Genomic DNA, 25,076 nt, shown 5'->3' on the forward strand with positions numbered 1-25,076 from the left:
CTTTCTGTTTCTTTTTTTTTAATTGTATATGTGTTATCAAGCCATGTAATATTAATTATCCTTTCAGTCGCGGTACAGCGGGACCCTTGATCCCACTGCTTACCAAATGTGACTCCAGTTAACTACAGAATTCTGAGTGCTGCTTCACATGACAACCTTACTAAAGACACTATTATTATGTTTTACGGGTTGTTTGACGTGACGCATTCCACAAGAACGGTGAAGGGGTAGTATTTCTTTTTTGTTCCTCGTTATGCCTACAGCAAACAAATATTTTACACGTGAGGTTTGTGCCAGTGACATACATATTTTTTTTTCTTTTAAGGAAATGCGATATTATTGACTGTTCGCTATGTAGAAATTTAATTTGTAATTCAGAGGTTCCCTATGAAGTGCAAAAAAAGATGTTCCTCCACCTTTTTTATTTTTTTTTTTTCAAGAGAGTCTGAAGTATCTTGGAATGAAATTTTCAACTTTGACACATTTAGTGGCTATTACGTTGCGCTGCCGAGCTCGAGGTCGCGGGCTCAATACCGACCGCGTCGGTCACATCTCGATGAGGGCGAAATGAAATTACGTTCGCCCACTCAAATTCAAGTGAACGTTAAAGACCTAAATATGCTCAAAATGAACCCTGAGTGTCCCACTACGGCGTGCCTCATAATCGGATCGGGGTTTCCAAAAGTATAACGCCAGAATTTATTTTTTATTTACTGCATCGTTATTTGGGAGGTACCGTAGGCTTTGCAACGATCCTATCTGTTTCAAAAGTGGAAAAAATTATTTCGTTTGATCCAATGATAATCACGCCGTAAGCCAATTTACACCATTACCTGTTATTAAGGCTTCAAATTGATCTATAGCTAAACCCTAACGCCAGTAAATAATGTAAGCCTGTGAGTTATAGAAAGAAAGAACTTTCAGGTGTGAAAATTAGTTAACAGTGCACTGGTTAAACGATTACTTTTATATTTCACACCCTGTGTTCACAGGGCGCCGCATTCGTGGAGCCAATGGAACCGGTCAGCGGTTAGCGTCGCTATGAGATGCATGCGTGCAGCCCTGCTCCAATGTATGCTCTGCCTCAGCGTGGAACTAACCAGGTAGGTGCCACTTCTTTGTTTTTTTCTATGTTACGTGCTTCTTTGTTAAGAACTGAGTGCATATTTCGCGTTGTGGCAGAATAAGGATTTCATAGCAATGAGTATCGCTTTATGATGCTTTAGTTTTATTGCGATAGCAATTATATGGACACTCAAACAGGATTTCTGCCGTCGCCGTCGCCGTGAGGTTACGTATGACGTCAACGGCGATGAAGTCGCCGCGCGCCGGACACTGTATGTGCGAGTGAAAGGGCGCGAGGGACGCGCAATTTCACGGGGAGCGAACGCACGGCGGAGAACAAACACGCGTTCTGCGCCGTGCTCCCTGAAGGGCTGCAGAATTAGGCGTCTCTTTCCTCCGTCACAATCACCATATATAGAGAGCAAACGCGACTTCTTCCGCCGCGCGAAAGGCCGTGGGGGGACGGGAGGGAGGAAGGGAGGGGAGGCGACGTTTAGCAGCGGCACCAAATGCGTATTTATATAAAAACGTTGCGATGCGAGAAGGTGGCAAAGACTTCCGACGCTGCTCGACGAGTTTCCCGTTCTGATCTCGTCGAAAACCTGCGAGCCGCTCCCAGAGGCTCCGGCAACAGTCACCAACGCCGCGCGCGTTCGGTGCGAACGCGGGCAAAACGGCGACGGCGTCGACAACAGTTCTGCTCGTTGCTGGTGCTGCTGCATGTCCAAATTTATACAGCTGATAAAGCTACTATCCTTACTCCGTATAGCTCTCTACTAAGTTGCTATCGCAATTGATGCTTCGCCTTTCGGGTGAAACTGCGACATTTTTTTTGTTGAGTGAACAGTGAACAAATTATGTTTATATAGTCATTATAGCTTGTTTCTTGTCAATAAACCTAAAGCAGCCCCTTACTCCGAATCCGTTATGGTTTGTGATCCTGTGTTTTGAGCATAACAGTGAAATTGGCTGCTGCGACATAAATATTCCACTTGTCACTAATCGCTGAACCAACGCATATGAAGATCTGCGTTGACTGCTGAAAGAAAACAAACACATTGTTACAAAACAATAAAACAAAATATAATACGCCAGTAAGTGGGACACAGTGTTTTGCTGTTACTTGGGCGAGAAACTAGGCCATAGTCAACCATATTTGCCTCGCCATTATGATTTTTCAGTGCAGTTAGAAACAATACACTTTTGTATTTTATATAACCATAAGAACTGGGATTAAAAAAAGTGGTCGCAGTTTCACCTGAAAGACGAAGCATCAATTGCGATAGCAAATTTGTAGAGAGCTATACGGAGTAAATGATAGTAGCTTTATCAGCTGTATAAACTTGGACATGCAGCAGCCCCCGCAACACGCAGAACTAATGTCGACGCCGTCGGCGTTTTGCCCGCGTTCGCACAAAATGCGTGCGGCGTTGCTGACTGGTGCCGGAGCCTCTGATATAAATAGGCACTTGGTGCCGCAGCTAAACGTCGCCTCCCTTCCCTCCCCCCCCCCCCCCCCCACCGCCTTTAGCGCGTCGGAAGAAGGCGCGTTGGCTCTACATATATGGTGATTGTAAAGGAGGAAAATGTCACAGTTTCGCCCTAAGGGCGAAGCAATGAATGCGATAGCAACACAGCAATGTCATACGAAGTAAGGTGAGCGGCTTTGGTAGCAACAACACGCAGAACTGTTGTCGACGCCATCGGCGTTTTGCCCGCGTTAGCTCAAAATGCGTGCGGCGTTGGTGACTGTTGCTGGAGCCTCTGATATAAATAGGCACTTGGTGCCGCAGCTAAACGTCGCCTCCCTTCCCTCCCCCTCCCCACGGCCTCTCGCGCGTCCGAAGAAGGCGCGTTTGCTCTACATATATGATGATTGTAAAGGAGAAAAGAGACGCCTACTTCTGCAGCCCTTAAGCGAGCACGGCGCAGAACGCGCGTTTGTTCTCCGCCGTGCGTTCACTCCCCGTGAAAGACGCGCCCCTCGCGCCCTTTCATCGCACATACAGCGTTCGGCGCGCGGAAAGACGCCTACTTCTGCAGCCCTTAAGGAAGCACGGCGCAGAACGCGCGTTTGTTTTCCGCCGTGGCTCCACTCCCCGTGCAAGAGCGCGTCCCTCGCGCCCTTTCACTCGCACATACAGCGTTCGGCGGCGCGCGGCGACAATTTTATCTCCATTGACGTCATACGGAACCTCACGGCAACGGCGACGGCGACGGCAGAAATCTGCTTTGGAGTGTCCATATAATTGCTATCGCAATAAAACTGATAACGACGGGGTTAACATGACGTAGGGTTGTCTTGTTACCTTGTTTAAGTAAGGTTAAGAAAGCGTATCAGAATAAAATGCTTGACGCAACAAAGAAATGCGTAGTAGAGGTGGACAGTTCCATGAGGAAGCTTTGATCTGCTTCATCGACTTGGAAGCTATACAGAAAGACTCACTTCTAGCCATACCAGCTGTTGTGGGAAGGTTAAATTCAATTCCCTGAACTCATTGAGCGCAGAATAATTCGTCTGCCCATGTCTCAGCTTTCTTTGCTTTACCAACGCCATTTTTCCGGCTCTAGCCTTTGCAAACGAACACTACCTTTGCGAACTTCTTGCAGCGGTAGGGATAAAAGAGGGAAGGGCCAGTTTGGATGAACCCTTCGGATAAAGGGAAATATCTTAGTCAGGGCCCGCTTGTGAAAACACTGACCTCAGGTTGGTTTAGGCTTCCTATATTCTCCCATCGTTGATGGATTGATGCATTCATTCTTCTGTGAACCCTTTGTCTGCTTTGGCTTTCGCGGTAAATTCTTTAGCCCTGTAGCAATACGTCTCAGAGCGCTTTTGAACTAAAAAAAAATATTGAAGCAAGCAAAAGCTTTCTGCGCATGAATCGTACCACACTTCTTATTTTATGTTCCGAAAAAGCGGAAATTTTGCATTTTGATACAGTGGGCCAACATTTTAAAATCATGTATTATATGGCGAACTGACATGCTCTCGTCATATTTAAGAAGTGTCACAATGCAACGGTGGAGTGCATCGTGTGCTAGTTGCAGTGGCGTTTTTTTTTTTTTCAACTAACGAAATTATCCACCTGCCATAACCACCACTTGCTTCGCTGCAGGCAAGAACCTTTAGACTTCGAGTCCATTCTGCCAGAGAATCCTGCCGAGTACGACAGCCTTGATCCTCCAAAAGAAAACGGTGAGGCTTAGTACTGTTATATTTGCCCCTTTTTTTAATATTCGCGTAGTAATTCTCAAATAAAAATTAGGAAAGACAACGTTCCTCGCCAGTCCCTCACTTCTTTTTCCAAAAGCAACACACAGTTCTGTTTGATGACAACTGCGTATCGGGTAAAAAGATAAGAAGGTGAACTCTTAGCCTTTCATTATTGGTGGAGCCTTTGCAGGCGACGTTTGTGGCAGCATCACAGTGTTATCGGCATGTAACACAAATTCAACCAACTCTGGAATTGGCCCATGTAGCGCTAATGTTGTGAATAGGAGTGCCCTATGCAGCTTAAGAAGGAAACGATCTTCCAGCTCCAAATGTGCACAGAAAGAAATTTTAAACAGTCAAACCTCATTCTAAAGCATCGCAAAACAATTTGTACAAATCAACCAACACCATAAAACATTTGCTTGCTTCGTAATTCGGCAACAAAAGTGTCCGCGTGTCGGCCCGGTATTGCACTCGTTCCGAAGGATTGGCGCATGCATCTTGGAGCGGTGTTCTTGACAGCTTCATATACGGGTGGCTGTTTCGCGCCGTTGTGTTCACGGGGTGTTAGGTTAGGTTAGGTTAGGAGTGGCTGAGGGCGTGACTGAGGCACTTGAAGCAACCAGAAGAGCTCATAATGAAAGTCGGTTGCTTGCTTCGTCACTCTAGCATCTGTAATTGTGAATTGTTGTCATAGCATGTAGCTGTTTGCATAACATTGAATGCAAAGCACTTCATTGCTTGCATGGCACAGCATTTAGTTTCTCGTTGTATACAGATACAGCCCATAAGCTCCGAAAACACGTATTCGCAGAGTAGCGGAATACAATAATTCTTTCTTCATAAAAATCTTTCTCAGTATCTTCTGACTATGTAATTAGTCTGCACACTAGCTTGGAACTACGACCGCTGCTGCTTTAATACAAACAAGGTCGCAGTGAGAAGCATTCTTAACCATCAGGGCCGCGATCTTGTACGCGTTCCAAAATGGAACGGAGGCGGTCCGTTCTATCGAGCCGCACACGATTGGTCAATTTGATCGTCACGGTTCAAATTGACCAATCGTGTGCGGCTCACGGTTCAAATTGACCAATCCTGTGCGGCTCGATGGAACGGACCGCCTCCGTTCTATTTTGGGACGCGTACAAGATCGCGCCCCAGATTTCTTTGCAAATGTTCTTTATCATTTTTGCTTGAATTGTGCTTGGTGAACAATCGAATGTTAATTTTAACAAGAATAATAGCCATGTCCTCGGAATGTACGAAACATTTTTATCCCAAACTAGGAGTTTAATCTCCTCCCCTATAAACCTCTGCATCTTTTTTCACTTACTATCTGTCTTGTTCGTTTTTAATCCTTGGAACTGGCTTAACTTTCTTGGGACAAGGGTAAATTCTAACACAATAACATTTATGTGTGCAAGACGAAAGTTTGCCTGCTACAATAAAAAAATTTGTAGACACCAGAGCAGTGTGTCCCTCAACGCGAGTGCGACTTTTTTTTGTGACAAAAGAGAATTGATGATGAAAATTCTCACCGGGATGACGGCGAACCAGTTACTTCCGCAATAGGTTACAGAGAACAAGAAGTGCAAGGTATTGCGAAGTTAAAGAGAACAAGCCTGCCACGCCCAAAACGGATGAATCAATGGACAACTTCTCATATTCACATCTAAAATGCTCTGGTCGTTGTCCTCCATTCCAGTGTTTTGGGAATGCCGAACGAAATGGGTGTTATGGTCCCAAGTCCACCAGTCTCACAGCCTCACTCTATAATGAGTACGATTTTGTTAGTGCTTAGCAAATACCGATCACTTTAGTTCTGAATTATCGTACAAATGAAATGAGGTTGGCAGAAAAAGAACAGATGCCCACATTTGCATGACTGGACTGCTTGGCTTTGCTTTGATTTCCATTGCGTAGACCGCTTGACACATACTCGATTACTCGATCTTGTTTTGGCCAAATCTGTCCACGGCAATTTTTAAGTATGTTTTGCGTTTTCCTCATTACCGTTCTTGACATGACTCTGTCTCTCCCGTGTACAGGGAAACCTACCGTAGTCAGCTTCCACGTCACGGTGCTCAGCTTGGATTCTATCGACGAAGGATCAATGGTGAGTAAGTTGTTACTAAGGGGTCACAAGATGATGAATACGATCTGATGGACATTGAAAGAAGGGAAACATCAACCTGGAGCCACGTATTGGCAAGAAGACGGTCGTCAGTTTGACAAGTGCTTTGCTTTTGGAAGCGTTTACATAGCACACTATCTCCCCGAGCGTGAGAAGCCTAACTGGGAACGTTGGCTTCAGGCCTTGCTTACTTCAGGCCTTATTTGTTCGCACACTTGTTCCTTGCATCTGGGGAAAAGTAAGCTATATGAGCACAGCCACGGAAAATAGTTGTTGTAGCCCTGATGAAGACTAATCGCTTTGCTGAAATGGTGGCTCTGGGATAAGGCCTTGATAAAAAATGAAGCAACAATTTTTTTTCGAGCGTTTATATAGGTACCCAATGTTTTGCCCCAGTACATTGAGGTGAAAACGGACAATCTGCCTGTTCCAGACCTGGATGGCTGCCCCACCATATATTTGACACTTGCCTGCCAGCATGGAAATTTAAAATAAGATGACAAGAAACCCTTTGCAAATTGCGGGCTCAAACATCTCAGTCTTTGAGAGAATGCTGTTTGCTGATGTCCACAGCATGAACGCCTTCATTCATGCTGTGGACATTTACGTACGCAAATCATTTTTTTCAATTTATGCCCCGTCACGGCAACTAGATAAACAAGAAAAGAAACTCTTCTGTCATTGCGCGGTGGCTAAATTAAACCCTCTGCATATGCACAAAGTGATTCCATTTCTTCTCAGCGTACTGAGTATTGCTATGCACGACCACTTCGGTGAAGTTGCTCCTCTATTTGACGGAATGTTCGACGTGCTGCGTTCTGTTAGCGATGGCGAGAGAGAGAGAGAAGCTATTTATGAGAACGCGAACACTTTTGCAGCTGTGTACACAACCGCTGACATGCTACTCTGCATAGGGAGGAGGAAGAGAAAAAAGAATGTCGCAGTTTCGCCCGGAACGCGAAACATCGATCGTGATATCAAATTAGTAGACAACTATACGAACTAAAGATAATCGTTTTATACGTCGTATAAACGTGTAAACATTCGCTTACTAACTGAATTAGCGAGCATGGTGTCACGCATATGCGCCGGTAAGCATGAGCACATTTTTCTCGATGACCGCGGAAACTCCCTGTCAAAGCGCTGGAGTGAGGAGGCGCGGAAGCAGCAGCGAGCGAATTGACCTCCGTGCTATCTCTCGCTTCAACGCGAACTACACGTCGAAAGCACAGGGCATGCGAAGCTACCGGCACTAGCTGCACTTCGTCCGCGTCGCAGATAATTTGAAGATGAGGTCTGCGCGGGCATGCACTTTTTCCACCTTGCAGATCGCTGTCAAGATATGGCGCCCGCGCGGCCTTGCCATAAGCAGCCACCGCCGGTGTAAGACGTACCCTCCCCCCCCCCCAGACTTCCCTCGCTCCCCCCCCCCCCCCCATGCCTCACGCGCGACGGAAGAAGCGCGCTTCCGCACCGTCTTTCTCCCTCGCGCGCGCGAGATAGAGCTGCCATCGTGGGCTGATCCTCGCCAGCTTTCACTCGCACATACAGAGTACGGTGCGCGGCGACGATGTTACCGTGTTTGCACTTTATACGGAACCACACAGCGACGTCAATGACCACGACAACGGTAGCAATGGGCTTGGATTGTTAATATAACCGCTATCGCAATAAAGGAGTCTAGAATTGTGAAGGGCCAGGGGGGGGGGGGGGGGGGATGAAAATTTCGAGGACGCTTAAGCTTCGCTTTTAAGAGTGGAACGCGATAGCATTCAAAGATCCCCGACTGCTTCTCACGCTTCCGACCACTACAGCTTAAGTAACCGTAATGGTTACCGGGAAACACTGGCGGCGAACGCTATGCACGAAGGCGAGCTTTCTGGTAGAAACACGGCCTCTTGCGTGGGGCGATCCCAGATACATTGCACAGTCGCGCCAAAAAAATTGCATAATTTTCAGGTTTCTGTTTTTGTTTCGTACATGTAATATTTCAGTCCGAGAAGATTTAACATAAAAGGCATGTGCTGTGGGTGTTTTGTTTCGTGACATTTGTTTGTGGATTGTCATTCTCAAAATTCCGAGGAATAGCTTTGCCAAGAATGCAACACAAGGTATGAGCAACATTATTGATAGAATGGTGCGGCAATATAACCCGCGTATACCGCATGTCATATAAGAAGGCGTGGCATATACATGTACCTAAATATATTCGGAGGGCCTAGCTGCGTCGTTGGAGATGATTTTCACCGCCACCCGCCGACATCACACGCCGACGCCGGTTGCCGACGCCGGATTTTCTGCGACACGGGGCCCTTAACTCTGTTGCGTTAAAAGTAAACGTGCAATGATTGGTGTAAGTTGATATTGATATAAACAGCTGACAGGACGGGTGAATTTACTGTTATCTTTATCATATGTTGATGCTTCTTTAAACCTTTCCGAGAAAGCCACTCTCTGATAATAATTGGAATTTTAAACCCAAGGCTCATCGCGGTTTTGAAGGGGCGGACATTGGGCCTATGATGCTAGTAACATTAGGGTAGCCTGACACATCATGTTCATTTGGTGCTCAGAACATTACCTATCGTCACAGTCCGCGGCTTTTTCAAATAATATGTGCTTCACTGTCTTGAACCTGCCACAGTTATCACAGAAGGTTTCAGCGTACGCCCTATGCGATACCGATAATTGTTCGTGAATGCTACGCTCAGTTTAACCGATAGTACAATAGAGAGTAATAGTTGAGCGGCTCAGCGGGCCAGCGGGCCCAGCGAACGAGTGGAGACGCCAACTGCGCATGCGCGGCCCGCTGGGACATCCAGCGTGTTCACGGAGCGCGCCGCTCGCCCGCTCATTTCGTCTCTTCAGCGGAGCGTGCGCAGCGGACGAGCGTGCGAGCGTTTTCAAGAAGCGGCAGCGAACGCGAACGTTCTTTTCGCATAATATTTCTTTTCTTTGTTTAATATTTTTCTTTTCTTTTTTTAATATTTCAAATAATATTCTTTTCGCAGTAACTTCAATTTTATTCGGCAGGTAACGCAGCTCTAAGTCTCTGCTTGATCGAGAGTAACTTCAACCTTGTTCAACAGATGGCGCAGCAGTACTATCCGCTGAAACGAGCGGGGCGTCGCTCAGCTATTACTCTTCTTTTCATCTTGCGCTCCGCTGTCCCCTCCGCTCCATCGCTGGGCCCGCTGGCCCGCTGAGCCGCTCAACTATTACTCTCTAATGTCTCTGACGGGCGAGGAAGTGGTCGTGGAAGTGATGGCGAAAGAATGGGGTTTCGTCCCTCTAGTGCTTGCGAGCAATAATTAAAATGCTTATGTGCGTTGGGTTGCTCACTCAGTTAACTTTATTAGAAGAGAACACGACATGAACAACTGTGCACCAAATCAATATTTAATTACTCCGCGATTCTGAGTACTGAATACAAAATGTACGAGGCGTCATCTCACTGCCTATAGACTTTACTTTGGGGGGAGTCGGCCGCGCGCTTTGGAATAAATTGGGTGGCTTTCGGACAATTGTCAGGCAGGCAATTATAATTCCTGACTGAAGGGCACAAGATAGGACTTTGAACAGGCGTGTTGACACAGCGATGGTGATCCCTTCGTTGTTAGGCCTATCGGTGCATTTAATCCGCTTCGCTGCGAAAAGAAAGCAAGGCGGTGCAAAACTACATTCGGCGAGTATTCCTGATGTAGCTCGGGAACTCTTGCACTGTTCACAGTTTAGCGGGAACAGACACAGGGAATGGATTAATAGATGAGCTTGTGATCCTCGGTCGGAGAACTCAAACACCAGCAGCGCTGCATATTGCTGCCTAGCTGCCTGCCATGTAGTTTTATTGCGATAGCAATGACAGGGCCCCGCCAGGCGAATCGTCGTCGTAACCGCTAGGTATTTCGTATATCTATATATATCATAGTGTTGGCAATATATAAGGGCAAGGGGAGGAGGGGGTAGCTCGCTACTGTCCGTGGCGCGGTTGAGCGTGTCCCGGCGCAGCCTAACTTGCAGAGAATCTGCTGCAGGTGCAAGGTTTAGGTGTGAGATGTGCTGTCGCGTGCCTAGTGTTGGAGGTCACGTAATAGCGGTAGAAGGGAGTAGTTTCCGAGACGGTTTGAAGCGAGATGCAGCCCGAAGCGTTCGCTCCTAGCTGCCAGCTAGCCCTATTGATCACGCCAGCGATGGGACAGCAAGAGAACTCTGTTCGTGTCAGCCTGTGCGTGCGCAACGCCGTGGTTGTTAATTTGTTTAGTAAATGAATATTCACTGCAATTTACAGGGCCGATAAATCTTACTTCCTGTGCTTGTCTAATACTTTGCTCTCGCTACCAATGTTTCGCCTTACCGGCAAAAAAAAGCGACTTAATTTTTGTACGTGGAAGTTCAAAAAAGTGATTAATAAATTAAGAAAGGGCATTTATTCATGATGCTTTACTGCGTGCATCGTTGTGCCAGGGCGACGAAACAAAGAAAAGTCTATAATTCTTTTAGGGCGAGTCGCGTACATCCCGGCATACGTGCTGAAAATGCAACTTGGCAGCCTGGTTGCCACACTGGTTGAATTGTTTGTTAGGCCAAGCAAAGAAATCCCTCCTCATTTCCCCGTTTACCACGCAGACGTACGTGGCGGACATCTTCATGTCGCAGACGTGGCGGGACCACCGGCTTCGGCTGCCACGGAACATGACGGCCAAGTACCGCCTTCTGCCCGTCAGCTGGTTGCAGCGAATGTGGAGGCCCGACACGTTCTTCAAGAACGCCAAGGGCGTCACGTTTCAAGAGATGACCATCCCCAACCACTACATATGGCTCTACGCGGACAGGCGCATCCTGTACATGGTCAAGTGAGTACGCACATACTTTGTCGTTATGGCGACGATGGAAAACACGCCACCATGATAATGCCGCAACGATGGTGCTGGGTGGAGCCCCATTATGCTATTGATAAGATTGTCACCGATGTATCTATGCAGTCGTCGAACATAAAGCTTTTCTCGGGGCTTGCATAGCCGCACGAACGCTTTTACACAAGCAGTAAAAATTTCGAACGGCGTTCTCAAGCACATAAAAAACACTCAGAAGGAGAAACTTACAACGTCTTTCCGTCTGCGACTGTAATTTTATTGCGAGGGCAATTATATGGACATACCAGGCGCATTTCTGCCGTCGGCGTCGCCGTGAGCTCGCGTATAAAGTCAAAGGGCGATAAAATCGTCGTCGTGCGCCGTATGCTCAATGTGCGAGTGAAGGCGTGCGAGGGTGAGCCGGCGTTCGCGACTCAATCTCGCGCACGCAAGGGAGGAAAGCGGGAAGGAAGCGCGGCGACGGGGACACAGTCCGCCGTGCTCTGTGTTTCCGCGGCTTAGTTCCGGCTTAGTTAGCGTTGATGCGAGCGGCGGGAGCAAGGTCCATTCGCTCGCTGCTGGTGCCGTACATATACTCAGTACAGTGTTTTGACAGCGAATTTCCGCGGACTTCGAGTGAGATGTGTTCATGTACGCTTGTGCGCGCGTGACACCATGCTTGTTAATCTAGTTGGTATGCCTATGTTTACAAGTTTGTATGGCCAATAGAAGTACTGCCCTTACTTCGTATAGCTTTCCGCTAATTTACCATGACGATCGATGCTTCGCCTTTCAAAGTGCGATTTTCTTTTTTGTGTCCTTTCAGCGACCATCCCACTGAGCCACTTGCAGAAATGAGCAATCGAAAGGATGCAGTTCTTTTCTTTTTGTGTTCTCTACCTACATCGATTGAAGCAAGCGCTCTGTCCGACACTAACAAGAATTCTTTACTTTAGCTTCTCTTTTGGCACCGTAAAGCCACGCCATGCTTTCTGCCGCAGAGACAGATTGTACAAAAGACGAAAAAACGGACGCCCACTCCGGGAACATTGTCTGGACGCTGAGAGATGGCGCATTGTCAGAAAGTCCCCGTCCTGCGCGCGTAATGCATTAGCCGCGAGACATTAGCTGGCTTAGCCGTCCGCGATAGCTGCTTCCACGAGGGCCGCGGATGGCGGACTGCATTCTACGGCTCGCTTCCGGTGCACTATAGTGAGAACACTGTTGCGAAACTCAGGGGGGAACGCGACCTGCATTCCAGAAAGCGAGTGCGCTCGTCCTCCTATACGCTTTCGCTGGCTGAGGAATTCACCCGGTTGATAAGTGTGCAGCGACGCTGCGACAGCCGTACACTGCTGTCATGACGGAGAAAGCGCAGGGCGCGTTGATGTTATACGAGCCAGAATACGTATATTTCATGTGTATTCTATTGCTCGGTCGCATTCCGCGTGGCTCTTGAAATGCCTCTGGACGCCTACGCGGGAGAAGTAGTGTCCTGTTTTCACGTCAAGAATTAGCAGTGCCACCGGTTTGCCGCACAAGTGCACTTACATGCCTGAGCACGCTAGTTGAAAGTATACAAGGTCTCGCAATTCTTGTAGTTTTCTTTTGTTCTTTTTTTACAAACTTTTCGAACTACATAGCTTCAGTGCGTGTTATGTGTATGGTGCTTCGAGCGTTCACATCACGGGTGGCAGGAGAAGCCTCGCGTTTCATCACAGCTGACAAAAAATGAAAGATACAGCCGCAGCTTTTGCATTCTATTTTCGTTATCCATACATACATCTTTGTTATTTTGGCATTTGGCACGTGAGAGAGCAGTTATGAACCGGGCTGGTTTAAAGCTCACATGGACGTTATTTATTTACCGTAAGTGTTTGTATAATTTGAATATTCCGATGGCCGCGGTAACATTCAACGTTTCACTCGCAACAGCACATTATAAAGCTACTTTCAGGAAGCCAGAAAAACAAAACGTTCAGGGGTTTTACTTGCCAAAATCACAATCTGTTTATGAGGCACGTGGTTGAAGTTGATTTCTTTCTCTGTTACAGAAAGGGGAACAAGAGCTAAAGGCCATGTGGCCTGAGAGAGGCTCTTGCTCCTAAGTGCTTTCGGCAAACATATTCAAAGCAAATACAGCCCAAAAAAAACGAGTGAGTACAGTGTAGAAAACACAAATAAACAAGATAAATTTATACAATTATTCTATGAATATACATTCTATGCTTGAAAAAATTATTGGTATGTACTTTCACATTGTAGTGCAGATTGAAACATACATATACAATGCATAACAAACTGTTAGTGCAATAGGATTTTATTTATAATGAATTGGAGAATGTAAGAGAAATGTTTTTATACATTCTTTCAAATGGGGTACATAAAATTTTTTTGTTGTTGTTGAACGATGTTTAGCAGCTTAGGTATTTGATAGTTTAGATCCTGACGTCCATGTAGTGGCAAACTCCAGATAACTACTCACCATCTAGGTTTCTTTAATGTGCACCTTATGCACGGTACTCGAGTGGTTTACCATTGCTCCTTGAGAAATACTCGCCCAAGGTGTCTGCATAGACTTATGATTTAGACGCTCATATGCATGGATTAGAAGTCGGGCGGAATTTATTTAGAAGTCCGGAATTTATTTTCCTGTTCAATAAACGTCAATTTGTGGTGTTGCTTTTTTTTTCTAGAGTGCGCGAATGGAAACTTTACGGCATTCATCAAATGAATGCCGTAAACAAGAGCATTCCCAGTGGTGCGCAGAAACGCTTCTGACATATATAATGGATGTTTATACCTACAATTGTTTCATGAAATTTTCTCTTCAGCTGCGTTCTTTTGCGTTGCCTGTGATATCTTTGCGCCTGCTAATCCACAGAGCACACTGTGTCGACAAAGCACATAACGATTGCAATGAACATTGCAATCGTTATGTTGCAAAGGCCTTTCAACAATGATCCACACCGTACGGCTATTTCCACAGGCAGTGAAATTTTGCAACCACAATGCGCGCACGTTTGGAACGCTTCTGAAAACTGTTAACAAGGGCACCTACCGCTACCACTGAGTCAATATTTACTTAGGCCAGCGGGGCGGCGCTAAACATTATGAAAACCTTTAGGGCGTTCTGACGCTTTGCGCCCGCTTTGTTCTAGCAGCGTGTTTGTGCAAACTCTCCTAAGCAAAACATTCCAAAGTCAAGTCACTAAGGCGTGGTGGGTACAGGTAATAAAAAAAATTTACTCCATCTCCCGCTAAAGGGAACCATGTGTGGATGCGAAGCAGGGGGAGAGATGGTTAGCTTGAAAGGGAGATGTTTTCGCGGCAGCGGCCCGAGCGCTCATCGCGGCGCTGAACAGGAGAGAGAATAGGGAGGTTTAGCTTGTCCGGTAATCGGATGAACGGGAGCGGACCGGGCGTTGGGGCGTTTTGCCGGAACCGTAAACGTGAGCGGCCTTTATGGTGCTACCACCTGGTGGTAAAGAAATCAAACAGAGCAAAAAACAGCTAGTATTGCAGTAACTAAGTGTATTCTACTTTTCTGCTGGTGTAAATGCTCGACAGTGGCGTAATCATGTTGCCGCCGAAAATTTACACCAGCAGAGAAGTATAATACACATGGTTACTGTAATATTAGCTGTATTTTGTCTGTTTCATTTCTCCGCCACCAGGTGGTAGCACCATACAGGCCACTCACGTTTACGGTTCCGGTAAAACGCCCCAACGCCCGTTCCGCTAAACCTCTCTACTGAGGCCGCGCGCGCTCGCTCATTTTTATACCGCGGAACTACCGTGGCGCTCCCAGCGGAGTATGCATCTGTCGCACCACCTGTCGTGCGCGCCGCTCCGGATTCCTAGAGGAGAGAAAGGGGGAGCGTATGAGAGGAGAGAGAGGGGGAGGGGACGCGCATGCGCTGTGGGGGTGTGGCACGTGGGCGCAGCTCCGTAGAGGATTCCTAGAGGAGAGAAAGGGGGAGCGTAGGAGAGGAGAGAGAGGGGGAGAGGACGCGCATGCGCTGTGGGGGTGCTGGACGCGGGCGGGACGGACAGAGCCGCCGCCATAAGCTGCTTCGCATCTAAAAAAGCACAGCTAACAATCTCATTTTTCTCCATCGGTTCAACAAAACCAGTTTTGTAGTCCTATCATGCATCAATACATTTTCATAGTCTAAGATCACACTTCTTCCCTACCGCAATTCAGCTTTTCCGCCACTATTCTGGTCACTCATGTACAGTTTAGGCATGTACCGGTGTGGTAAAATACACTTCAGTCGAAGCTCAACACTTCAGAAAGAGGCAAATGAGCTAAATGCTTAACTATTGCTTTATCTCGCGTTGTGGGGTAACAAAACCTCAGTAAGGGTCTTACATTATTATACGTTGACGTTGGAAGAATAACAGTTCCTTTAAGATATTCGCAGGTCATTTAACTTGAAACGTTTGGTTCTTTTCTATGTGTTTCTTTGGCTGCTTTTTTCTCTTAGTTGGATATGTACCAACTCTTCAGTGCTTAGCCTTGTTGCGTCGGGCTTCTTAAACTCTGGGCTCTTCCTTGGGCGTCGAACAGTTCTAGCGCCTGGCTTAGCCTTTGGTTATCTTCCTGATATTACGTACGTTTTGAAGTATAATAATACATATGCAACATACCAACAGAAGCTCCGTCATTTTTGCTTGAGATATCAGACCACAACTGCTCACCGAGTTAAACTGCGTGCCTAACTCATCGTAACTGTATCCTTCGTTTGCAACGCATTTTTCTTGAGTGCTGTGTTTTGTCTCCCTATATCCTAAGTACTTGAAATAATTTGTTGCATTATAACCTTGCTGTGACTTGTTCGGTGTTGGTTATAGCTTGTTTTTTATATAACCGTGAAATTTGCTGCATCAGCACTATGCGCGGTTCTTGTAGTACAAAACATCCTTCCCTCAACGCCCCCCCTCCCCCTCCCCATCCTCGACCCTCTTTTCTATATTGCTCATAAGGGCGCTTAGTGAATCGTAATACATATAAATATTCCTCAGCTAAAGAAAATATTCTTGCGGCCGTATTCACAAAAACACCCTTACGTTAGAATTCTTCGTGAGACCTAATTTGAGCCAATTCTGATGCTGACGGTTCGGCCAATGGCAAATGTCACTTGCGAACGAAAGCTTTGCGCATCCGAGCCCTGATTTTTCACTGCGAGTATTACTAATGTTCATTGCCATCTCGGAAATCTAAGGAGCTTTCCTCCACTTGTTCCTCCACGACGGCATAATCGCTTCGCGTAATGTCGCAGTGACATCTCAGTATTTCACAACTGAACTCATTTGACTTCGTCTCATCCTATTAATTTTTGAATGACTAAACACCACGCGTGCCTGTTTCCTTATCAACAAAGACCTCTTTGCACTTGCGCAGGTTGACCCTTTTGCTGTCATGTGCAATGAAGTTCGAGACCTACCCTCACGACACCCAGATATGCTCGATGAAGATTGAGAGCAGTAAGTATGCGTTGACCGCTTAAAGCGTGATAAGGTTTGGCCAAGCGGCTAAGAGACAACAAATGCTGAGCTGCTCAGCCACCGAATGGTCAACGGCTCTTCTACAGGCATTTGAGCGTTGTTACAGCTTCCACAGTGGAACATTTTGCAGCACGCCAGCGCCATATACCGGATGCCCTTGACACGTTTCTTTTGGCTAGTCGGTGTACGTTTAATAAGTATTAAGTACGCTTGTTCACGCTTTGCGTACTTGTGGTGGCGTTGGTATGACACAGGCGGGTTCTGAGCTTACGGTGGCAGTCTGATAAGCGGCCGTCTTAGCCCTTTCCCATCCTAGACATTTCTAGCGCTCCAGGGAGAAACAAAAGGAAGCCCAGTAGGCCAACAAAGAAAAGAAAAGCGCCCGCGGAGTAGTCTTCTCGTCGTGCTGCTGCCTGCGGCCTTTGTCTAGTGAGTCGATGTTCAACCAACTAGCTGGAATTAGCACTCTTCTACAGAAAAGAAGAGAGGACCGGTCGTTTGTCTATTCATCAACGGTGTTTCTTGTTCCCCTGAAGCGCTGGAAGTATCTCGGACATCAAAGCTCTAATTAGCTGAAGCTTTCTGAATTAGCCCTTCTAGTTGGATAAGGAGGATGGTTGCAGAGGTTTAGCCTCCCTGTAAGACCAGACAAAATGAATGAGCATTTAGCATATGAGCATTGGTGTATTACAGTGAAATGGCGACAGAGCATACCTGGTTTACTACAATGTCATTGCCGTTCCATAATTGCACGAATAATTGTCGTAGATGGATTTCTTTTTGCAGTTCGGCAGTGGGCCTTCTTATAAGTGCATGGCAATTACGTATACTAAACTAGCTTGGGGAGCGCAATCTTAAAACGAGGAATGCTCAAGCGCCCAGGGTCGAGCAGTTCCGGCTGTGAAGCGAAGCTAACCCGCGTATTCACAATCGACACTAGTCTCGAAACTACACTTCGATTTCACTTAATAGAGTTGCTGCATAGGAAACTTACACATTATCCCTATCACTAAATAAAGTAAAGCGCCGCCTCTCGATTCCAAAAGACAGTGCGCATCGAAAAGGGTGATTCCTACAACAAAGAGAAGCTGGTTTAGTAGCACAATTTGGTCCTGCGAAGCACCCGGTGACCATATAGAACATTTTCTCTTAAACTTTAGGCAAGCGCTCAGGCTGCCGCGAAAAGCTGTCAAGAAAACTGCAGATCCCTGGTGGAAGACTGCTGTTGGAGTAAAAAACTGTAGGGTGCAGGACCAACAGACAGATCTTATCGAAGAAATGACAGTCAGAAAATTAGACGTTTAAAATAATGTGGTAGATGTCGTTTTTTATGAAATTTATTGACACCTATTCATACAGGTGCATCTATGTTTGCTACACCTGGGGTAACACAGATCTCATAGTTATATTGATGCGTTCTTGTATGTTTATTGTTTATTGGGCGTTCTTATATTCCTGTGTACCACGTATTGTGGTGGTCTCCGTGTTTACCTTTTTCTTGGCCTTTTTTTTTTCTTCCCTTCTTTCACAGGGACTGCTTTGGGCCTGCGTTCTAGCTTGCGAACTGGGATTGTGAATTGTGGCTCTACTTTCATGACGAGTGAACTATTCGCGGGACTGTTCGCGTTCTTAAGTGTTTTCTCTATCCCTACGGCTTTCGTCCTTTCGGCGCGTTTCTGTTTCTATTACACGTCGAAGCAGAGGAGTAACCACCGCCATTACGAGGCGCCCACATATCCTTGCATCCATTTAATATTATAAATGGATGCAAGGGTAGGCATTCACTTCAGCGCACCCGTATAAATGCTGATACCACCTGGATACAGCATTTTCTGCCAGGGAGGGAGAGAAAGAATGCTGACAAAAGCAAGGAGGTTAACCAAAAGTATAGTTCTTGTCAGCAATCCTGCACTGTTGGAGCGCGTAAGGAGCAAAGATGTGAAGAGTCATCCAGTAATCCCAGCGCGGGTGTCAGTGAAGCGCAGGGATCACTTCAGCCGCTAGGCGATGCTGCCATCTACATTTCTGAGTCGAGGTAGACTATCGAGTAAGGAAATGTTTTAAAATACAAGGGTAAAATTGTGCAATTGTTTTATTGACAAATGATATTTCAACATACGGCCTCATCGTTCTGATATAACCGATAACACTTCCGTCCAGCTGCGCATCGTAATCTCTGCGTATACGTCGTCAGCGACAGCGGGTATCGTCATTCGTAAAGGTAAAGCGGTAACGTTTTGTGTCGTGGCAGCTGTTCTAAGAGTAGCGAACCTTATGTACGGAAGAGAGCACAGAAGAAGCTGCTAAATACAGTGGAGTGATTAATGTCGCGGCCCGATTCAAACTCTGTGGCTTATGTTTTTTTTTTGCTCGCTCACCAACGCTTCGCAGTCTCGTACACGACAGACGACCTGGTGTTCGCGTGGGAGGACGAAGTGCCCCTCGTTGTGGACGAATCCATCGAGCTGCCCCAGCATAACTTGGTCTCAACAACAATGGGAGACTGCACGCAGCTGTACTCGACCGGTATGCTCTCATTCTCGTCAAGCGTCCCGAATCCACTTAGGTTTGGAGCGTTGTCCAAAGACGTACACCCTGCAGTAGATAACGCGCTAATTCGAAGCGACAGCGCATGTGGCATTTTCTTGATAGCACGTGAGTGCATTGATTCATCCTCGAATAGTAAGAAGAACCTGACTATTTGGTCAGACATTTTTGGTTGCTGATGCTTACAGTTAGAGGTTTTTGTTTTTGTTTTATGCCTTCCAAACATCTCAGTCTTCGCGTGCGAAGTACTCTAGCGATTTCGCACACACGAGGAGAAGAGAACAGATTCTATTGGTTCATACACCACAATATTTTGATACAGGATGATTAAATCTGTGTGTATCAAATCGTATATCGCAACGCTAAGATTTTTTAACAAATGTTGTCGACAGTATCTCACTAAGAGCAATGAAATTTCAAGCAGTCAAGACAACAAAGGGGCACTGTTAGAATGGGACAAGTGACGTCAAAAGAAATAATTTTTACCTTTCGCCAATGACTGTTGTCAAAAGGTCATTGCTAGTACTGATTAGTTGATATGAAGTTCCAGAATGGACTTTGCATTGTGCATTTATTGATTAATTTGTTATTTGCCCTGCGGTGTTAGGGGATCGCCACACTGATCTCAATTTACAATGCTTGCACTGTGTCGTACCCCTCGTACTTCCCCCTTTCGCAGGCAACTTCACCTGCATCCAGCTGGTGTTCACGCTCAAGCGACGGCTGGGTTACTACATGTTCCACACGTACATTCCGACCTGCCTCATCGTCATCATGTCCTGGATCTCTTTCTGGATCAAGCCCGAGGCTGTGCCGGCCAGGGTCACCCTGTGCGTCACCAGCCTGCTCACGCTGTCCACGCAGCACGCCCAGTCGCAGAAATCCCTTCCGCCGGTGTCCTACATAAAGGCCATCGACATCTTCATGTCGTCCTGTACAGTGTTCGTGTTTGCGTCACTCATGGAGTACGCGCTCGTCAACATCCTGATGGGCGAGACGGAGGGTGACGAAGGGGCTCGTCGCAGGAGCATCCGGAGCGTCGTCATTTCGCCGCGAATACCGGTGAGCGTTATGAACAGAGGTTGAAAGAGCGCAACTGTCTGATGACTAGAGCCAACGCAACGTTTGAGGGAGAGAACTTGTCTTAGTCGGGCAAGCAACTGCTTTTGTTACCTGTGTTTCAGCTGGCGCCCTGAAGAGAACGAGTCTATTTGCCGTAACGTTGGCTCGAGCAAGAGATCCCTTGTTCGCCCACTTTCGATGACTGCGTCTCCGTCTTTTATCTTTTTGTTTATCTTAGTCTTGTAGGGTAAGCGTTGTTGTACTCTGACTGAAGATAGGCACTTATGGAGACATGGTGAGATACTATTGTGCAGTATCGTCTTATGGAAGGGCAAGGTAGCAGCATTGGAGGGGCGAGTGTGCGCCGGCTTTTATTATTGCGATAGCAATTATATGGACACTTCAATCGGATTTCTGCCGTCGGCGTCGCCATCGCCGTGAGGCTCCGTATAGATTCCAAGGGCGATAAAATCGTCGCCGCGCGCCGTATGCACGAGCGAAAGCGCGCGGGGGACCCGCGCCATCAGGAGGGCGAGCTCCCCCGCGCGCTATCAGGGAGAGCGAACGCACGGCGGAAAGCAAACGCGACCGTCGCGCGGTAAGGCCGTGGGGGTGTGGGAGGGAGGGAGGCGGGGCGGTGCTGTGCTCCAGCACCAAAGGCGTATCTTGCCACCCAATCTCCCACGCGAAAGCATGAACGCGGGCAAACAGCGCGGGAGGGAGGGAGGGGCAGCTACTCCTCTGCCAACAACGTCTCCTCTGCACTTTGCCCGGCGGTGCTGGTCGCCCGCACCGTCTCTTATCTCCACACGGCTCTGACCTTTGTATGCGCTGTGCATTCGCCGCTCAGTTTCCGTTGAAGCGATAGACAGCGCGAACCTGCGCTTGCTGCCAGCGTTTTGACAGTCGTTGTCTGCGGTCATTCAGTGTGATCTATTCATGTTTGCTTGTGCGCGCTGACGCCACGATTGTTAATTCAGTTAGTAAGCGAATGTGTCCAAGTTTATGCAGCCGATAAAACCACTATCCCTACTCCGAATAACTCTCTACTAATTTGCTATCGCAATCGATGCTTCGCCTTTCGGGCGAAACTGCAACATTTTTGTATAATTGTTTTTAAGGCATTGGTTCTTTTATGGCTTTAATTTTGATAGAGGTTTCACACGAACACTTCCATTCGCGATCGATCTCAATTGAACTCGATGATTTAAAATGCACCGCGTAAGACCCGTATTATATTGATTTTATGTTATCGACCTGCCTAATTCCGCTACGCGGTGCTTTAATCACACCCTTATTGTGCTGTCTTTGTCTTGCAATAGTGTACGCATTTCACTTCAATCCGGCTTGTGAAATCTTCTTTCAGTTTTTTGCTACAGACTTTTGAAATTTTATTGTTGGTACATCATTGTGTCAATTTCGTGATATTACGGAGGGGGAGATTTTGTTGGCTTGCTTTGTGATTTTTTTTTCTTCGATATTCAACGGCTTTCCGTGCACGTTTGCAAAAACTTGAGTAGTTTTACTGGGAACTTCTCACATCACAATGCAACAAAATTTTAATAATATTTCAGCAGACGTTAAGGAACCCGTGGTCTGTAATGAATTAATGTCAATGTTGTCCTGTTGTTTTTTTTTTTCTCATAGCCCGACTGTACCATTTAAACATGAAATCCTGTCCGCCAGTAAGCCCGTCAGACAGCCAACCAATCGTAATTTGACAAAACGCTACACTTGATGTGGCCGCAACACTATTTCAATGAGTGCGTTAGTGATGCCCGAGTTAGAATGTCAAGAATAATGCCTCGCACCGCGACGGTCAGTAAACAATATAACTGAATGCATTCTCATTTGCAGGAGAACAACGCTCTACCCAACGGAACCAAAGTTCCCAAGCCGCCCGAAACGATTGCCGGAGAGTGCCGGCAGAGGGCGATGCTTGTCGACAAGATCAGTCGCATCGTGTTCCCGACATCGTTCGTCCTGTTAAACTGCGTCTATTGGTCCCTGTACATCGACTCCTGAGGAGCGCACTTCAGCGACACACCTGTCGTGGTCGCGCCACTTCACAATGGCATTCATCACTTGACACCAATCAACGATACCCAAGCTGATCTCGGTGCCGTTGGCCCGCGCTGAAATAATGAATGATACCGAAGAACCACTCGCAGGAAATTTCCGCGAGATATCTGCATGCTTGTTAGTAGCTGTTTTCAGCAGCAGCAACAGAGCGTATTTCGCCATTCTCTTGTTGATATTTTCCCGCGAACTGTATATAGCAAAGTGAACGCGGTAATCGCCTTATGCTGATGTGGGAGTGTTAAATACGCGTGCCTACAGGACTGAGAAACTTTGTTCCCGGTGCTTGTGGACGACTGGGTGATGGGAGTTTTCGGAGAACGAGAAGACATGTCTTTCTTCTGTATCGCTACTCAGGAAAGAAGCTCTTCGACAGCCAGATTTTCTTGCATCTCTGGGAAGACCAATGTGAAAATGTGCCGGTACGTTCGGTGATTCATTCCTTACTATTCGGCGGCCTACAGCAATGTCAGGGGTACCATTTTAGAATGGTATAAGCTGCACTTACGTTGTACACCGATGTGTTTTGTTGTTAGACGTCGAGTAAGTGCAAAACAACTTGAGCCTCAGACTCACGAAGCAGCATAAAATAACATCCCCCCCCCCCCCCCCAGCAGTAACCGCATTAAGAAACATGTCTCGTTTTTGAGCAACTTAAGCACATCTATCCTTGGCTCATCATTAAATGACTCCTCAGAGCCAAAACTCATCGAAGATGACGATCACTTGTAATTTATTTCAGTTTTCTGTGTCCTTCGTGTTCGTCTAGAGCTGCGTCTCTTACGTAATCCGGTGCTTTTGTGAATGTACAGCGTTGTCAACACGTCCTTCGTCCTTTAACGCATAGTTAACTGCGCGCTCTGGCTGACCTGTTAATAGTGTGTGAATGTTACTCGTATTGCAAAGAATCAAATGCGATGTTGTTTCACTTAAAACTAGCGCAACTAAAACGCTGGTTGGGTAAGTATGAGAACACACACACAATTAGTGTCCACCATGCAACTTGGAATGGCCTCCAGCTGCAGTTTGTTACGGACAGGGGTACGAATTTTTCCATTACTTGAGATATTGTGGGCCATTGGGTCCACATTTCTGTACACATTTCTGTCCACATTTGTGTTTACACGAGAGGAGCACCAATCTATGGCACTCTTGTTTCTACCTCTATGTTTTCGTGTTGCCGTATAAATAATTACCCAGGTTGTCCGCGCTCATTCTATTGCATTAAGCCCAGACCACACGTACGCTTGCGGACGCGCGCAAGCTCGCGTCTACGCGCCTTGTGGTTGCCGTGCCTAGCGGGGAATAGCGGTTTGCATCCACAAATACGCGCTCACTGGCCTCACTTGTTGACGCCTCGGCAGACGCCACTTCGTACTTTGCCATCGACAGTGTTTCAAAATGCTTCGATATCTATAAACGTAATTGTTATATTTTTGGAGCTGTTAGATCAGCCCAAAAAGTGAAGAAGAAGCACTTTATTGCATGGTATAAATCTGCTTAACTGAGAGTTGAATGTACCGCGCCGTCGCTGCGTAGCCAGGCGCGCCGACGCGAGGCAGCCCAAGCGCGCAATATCAGAGAGGAGCTGATCACCGAAATCGCGCCGCGTTTCGACGCGTACGAGCCGTGTCGCACCTGTCTGCGCATGCGTGGGCGCGCAGGACGCGAGCTTGCGCGCGTACGCAAGCGTACGTGTGGTCTGGGCTTTACGGTGACAACGGAACATGGCGGCTTCGCTTGACCGTCACACATTCAGTGTTGTACTCAATGCTGCAGCAAATGTATAAAGGTTTCGCAATTGAGACTCGTCAAAAGAGAATTCACTATTCAGAATATTTAAAGTTTATGGTACAATCAATTGTATATTTTTCTGCTTTACCTGATGGTTATTTCTTTCTTCAACTGCTGCACAGTTAGGGACAGAGCGCTTTCAAACTGCTCTTTTTTTTTGGTTTTTAAGCTAGTCAACATGGCACTTTTCCATTTCTTTGGAAACGCTGAGGACTAACAGCGTGCATCGTTATTCCATACGCTCAGCTGACATCTAGAACATTTGTGTCGCACATCACACATCTCCGGCTGGCACAATACAGAAGTCAGCCCCTCTAAAATTCGGGTTTCGTCGTCCTAATAAATAGAGATGATGCCGAGAAACTGACAAGTAGGGAAAGCATGTATACGCTGGATATGCAGATGTGGTTAGGAAGCGGCTGTATGTTGACATACATATTTAAAGGTACTTTGCGATGGCCTTTGGGTGGCCTTCATCAAAGACGACCGTGAAGCCCTGACAGAAACTTGCTATCTCGTTTCTGTATTGTTTTTTATGAAAAGGATGGTATAGATATCAGGGACGCATTAAGACATTTCACGAGTAGTTAGTCTGTAGAAACTTTGCCCCGTTCTTTCAAGCAGGAAAATGTACTCCGTCACACGCTGTTGTAGCTTTTGCTTGTCGACGCTTCTGAGAACCCGTTGACCTTTTATTCTTAATGTCCGAAATGATTACTAAACTAACGATGTTGATGAGGCTTTCCCGTATGGGAATAACTACGAGCGTAAAAGATGGGGACATATAGAAGTTCTCGTACGGCTAAACTTCAAT

The 25,076-nt window shown here is 46.7% G+C and overlaps 1 protein-coding gene across 1 annotated transcript; it reads left to right on the forward strand.

Moving 5' to 3' along the window:
* The first annotated feature begins 1,000 nt into the window (after positions 1-1,000).
* Positions 1,001-23,031, forward strand: LOC119466449 (glycine receptor subunit alpha-3). The gene is made up of 8 exons (XM_037726966.2): positions 1,001-1,103; positions 4,185-4,264; positions 6,331-6,398; positions 11,043-11,269; positions 16,677-16,759; positions 19,172-19,306; positions 20,007-20,389; positions 22,247-23,031. The coding sequence occupies exons 1-8, from the start codon at positions 1,042-1,044 to the stop codon at positions 22,412-22,414; spliced, it is 1,206 nt and encodes a 401-aa protein (XP_037582894.1). The 5' UTR covers positions 1,001-1,041; the 3' UTR covers positions 22,415-23,031.
* The last annotated feature ends 2,045 nt before the right edge of the window (positions 23,032-25,076 follow it).

Source organism: Dermacentor silvarum, chromosome 10, assembly GCF_013339745.2.
Source record: "Dermacentor silvarum isolate Dsil-2018 chromosome 10, BIME_Dsil_1.4, whole genome shotgun sequence".
Classification (NCBI taxonomy): domain Eukaryota; kingdom Metazoa; phylum Arthropoda; class Arachnida; order Ixodida; family Ixodidae; genus Dermacentor; species Dermacentor silvarum.